At 29.2% G+C, this 3,302-nt stretch overlaps 1 protein-coding gene across 1 annotated transcript in view; it reads right to left on the bottom strand.

Moving 5' to 3' along the window:
* Positions 1 to 614: 614 nt before the first annotated feature.
* Positions 615 to 3,302, bottom strand: part of LOC123007007 (protein zer-1 homolog) — a 9,294-nt gene continuing 6,606 nt past the window's right edge. The window contains exon 8 of the mRNA XM_044402046.1: positions 615 to 1,192. Coding sequence (XP_044257981.1) covers positions 1,005 to 1,192 — 188 coding nt within the window. The 3' untranslated portion in view covers positions 615 to 1,004. The remainder of the gene's footprint in view (positions 1,193 to 3,302) is intronic.

Below are 3,302 nucleotides of genomic sequence, written 5' to 3'. Positions count from 1 at the left end.
CTATCTGAAAACTTGTATCTGTAGATCTGTCTAGAGACCTGTGGCTGTAGATCTACTTGTTTCTACTATTTGCTTTGAAAAAAGGGGTGTGAAACTTTTATTTTACTTACATTGTCGTAATTTTAAGACTTAAGACAGTGTTTGTAGAAAAAACCGTATTAGATTGACATTAAAAAATAGTAATTAAATATGCCTGTTGCACTAGTAATTTTTTCTGAAAGATAGAAAAAAAGCTTTACACGTTTTGAATTAAAAATTAAGTTCACTTGAACAAAATTACGTTAGAACTTGAGATTTTTCTGGTTTTCAGTTGAAACTTAAAAGAACAAAAATTACCACGTGTTTTGTACTTCCTTCCTGGTCATTTTCCAAAATAAAATAACTAATAATTTACTATTTACACAATCAAAAATCAATTCTACAATGATTTAACTTTGTAACAGTAACYGGTAACACTATCATTTTGAGTACTGACAAAATAAATTTATTTTGGTTTAAATACGCCGATAATAAATAGTTTCTAGATCGCCTGTGCAATTGGTTGCAAGTGAAACCCCCACTCAGAGTTATACTTACCTCAAAATAATAAAGATGAATGTTAAGAAAACAAAAAATGATTTATTAAATTATTTATTCAAGCTGTAACAAATTCGCCGAAAAGTGCCTTCACACGACTTCCGCAAACACGGGTGATWATAGGACAGATAAAAAACCTAAAGTTATATAAATAAAATATAATTAAATGGCATAAATAATAACATAAAAATAATAATGTCATGATAAAATAGAGAAACTAATTCCACAGAGTAAGGCTAACCCATTTAATACATCATATTGGAAATAAATTATGTACAGTAATTACTCAACTAACAGTCCACATGCGCAATAAATGTGGTTACGGTTACCCCTGAAGAAATAAAAAAAATATATAATTATATAATTAACGTAATCACAAGAGAATTTTCCTTCAATATTGATAAAGTAAATATAAAAAAAATAACAAATCAACCGTCGAGCTGGACCTCCACGTGTGCCTCCAAATCCGTCCATTCCTGCTCCTTGAACCTCCTGCAGTTCTCTATCACCATATGAGCTAAATTTTTCACCGGTGCCGGGGGCGAGGGGTGCTCGATCAATTCTTGTAGCAACTCCAAACCGCCCTCTTTCTCGATCAAGGTGCAGTACTTTTCGGCTACAAAAAATAATAAAAAATGGAATTCTCCGATTTTTGTACAACTGAGATATGCTATAGCACACATAAAAATAAGTGACTTGCCTAATTTCACATAAAAACTTAATTTTCATAGAAATTTTCATGAAACTTTTTAAATTATATTTAATTTATATCTTGTCGAGATTGACTATTTAGCCGTGACTTCAAAACGATACGAAAATCACAAAAAGCGAAAAAAAAACAGATTATTTGAATAAATTCACTTGAAACTGTATTTTTCATATTTTTTAAATGTTTATTTGGAAAATTTTCGACAAAATTCGAGGGAGTCAGGTGTGTAAAAGCTTATTCTGGAACGATTTAATTTTCCCGAAAATTCCTACCTACCACATTTCGAAAGGTCAGGTTTTAAGATTATTTTTAAAGCCCCGAATTTTTCCAAGACAAATTATAAGCCACATTTCTCTAAAACTATCATAACCAATATATTTTTTTAATTTGCAAGGCATACTTAATTTTTCAAAATTAAAATTGTGTTAAAAATTAATCTTTAAATACGCAGGGCTAAAAACCAAAAAAATAAAATTTAAATCAAATTTTTTTTAATCTTTTACAAAGTCGATTCAACTATCCGGAAACACATTGTATACTATATTATACACAGTATGTTCCACGTAAGATTTTCGAGTCTAACAACCGTGTTATTTGACAACGGATTTTTATCTAGACAATTTTAACACATATTTTCTTAATTTTAAATTAAGTGAAACTATTATTATTATATTATTAAGCACTAAAAATAAATCTCTACATAAAAATATACCTAAATCACACGTCTGAACCAGCAGAAAACTTTGAAAGAATCTTATAAAAGTAAACTAACAATAGTTTAACGTCCCCAAGTACCATTTTTTTACAGCCCTAAAAACCTGTGGTAAATTAAGTTACGACCTGTATCTGTAGATCTATCTATAGATCAATCTACAGACCTATATCTGTAAGTCCGTCTACAGACATGTATCTTAATATCTATCTGTAGATATGTCTAAAAACCTGTAGCTGTAAATCTATCTACAGACCTGTAACAGCAGATCTAATCTATATGTAGATCTGTACAGACTTATAGCTGTAGATCTATCTACAGACCTGTACCTGTAAATCTATCTGTAAGTCTAACAGCAAACCTAAAACTGTAGATCTATCTACAGACCTGTAGATCTATCTGTAAATCTATCTACAGACCTGTAAATCTGTAGCTGTAGATCTATCTGCATATCTGTAAATTTATCTGTATATCTATCTACAGACTACAATCAGCGTAGAAAAGATTGTCCTCCTAATAAACCGCCCAAACCCTTACAGGCTGAACCCATAAACCACAATAATAAATCTTTTGCATTGTAAACGTCATTTCATATTTAACAGTATATTCAGTTTGAAGTGAAGCTTAGTGACCGATTTTACTTTTAATTGAGTAGATAAATAAAAAAATATTTTGAAAAATTCACAACTTTATACCGCAATTAAAAGTTAAAATAAAAAATAATTTTAATGAATGTTTGATGTTATTTATTTACTAAGATAACAAGTAATTGCCGTTTTAAATGGTATAATAAAATAAACAATATTATTATTAGTAATATCTAATAAAAAACATTTATTCTTCGACACTGTCAAAATTTATGTTTTTTCTCCCGTGTAAGAAAGTTTTGACAACTGTTTGGCATTTCACAATACAAAACGTCAAATTATTTTTAACAGATTTAAAGCACGTTTAAGCCTTGTTGAGTCTAATTCGAAGAATAAAATGTTGTATTCAACTCGTTTGAGTGTAAATCGGACTCGTTACACTCGTGGTTTAAAAATCCACTCGGTCAAATAAACCGTCCGATTTACACTCACACTCGTCGAATAAATAACTATTAGTGTTACACATTAAAATGACCAAATCTGACCAGAAGCAATTTAATATAACTCTTTAATTTATGGATAGCTTAATTCTTTTAATAAAGTTGTCAAATGCAAATTAAACAATTTCATATCATTTTTATTCAATCCAAACAAACTTTGACAACAAACACATCGATTTTCTAAATATTTTACAATTTAATTTTGCTATAATAAACAG

The sequence above is a fragment of the Tribolium madens genome, unplaced genomic scaffold (genome assembly GCF_015345945.1).
Source record: "Tribolium madens isolate multiple individuals breed KSU strain unplaced genomic scaffold, Tmad_KSU_1.1 Scaffold_11;HRSCAF=98;Tcas5.2_LG3b, whole genome shotgun sequence".
NCBI lineage: Eukaryota > Metazoa > Arthropoda > Insecta > Coleoptera > Tenebrionidae > Tribolium > Tribolium madens.
Note: the sequence above shows the minus strand (reverse complement) of the source record. Positions and strands in the feature narration are given on the sequence as shown.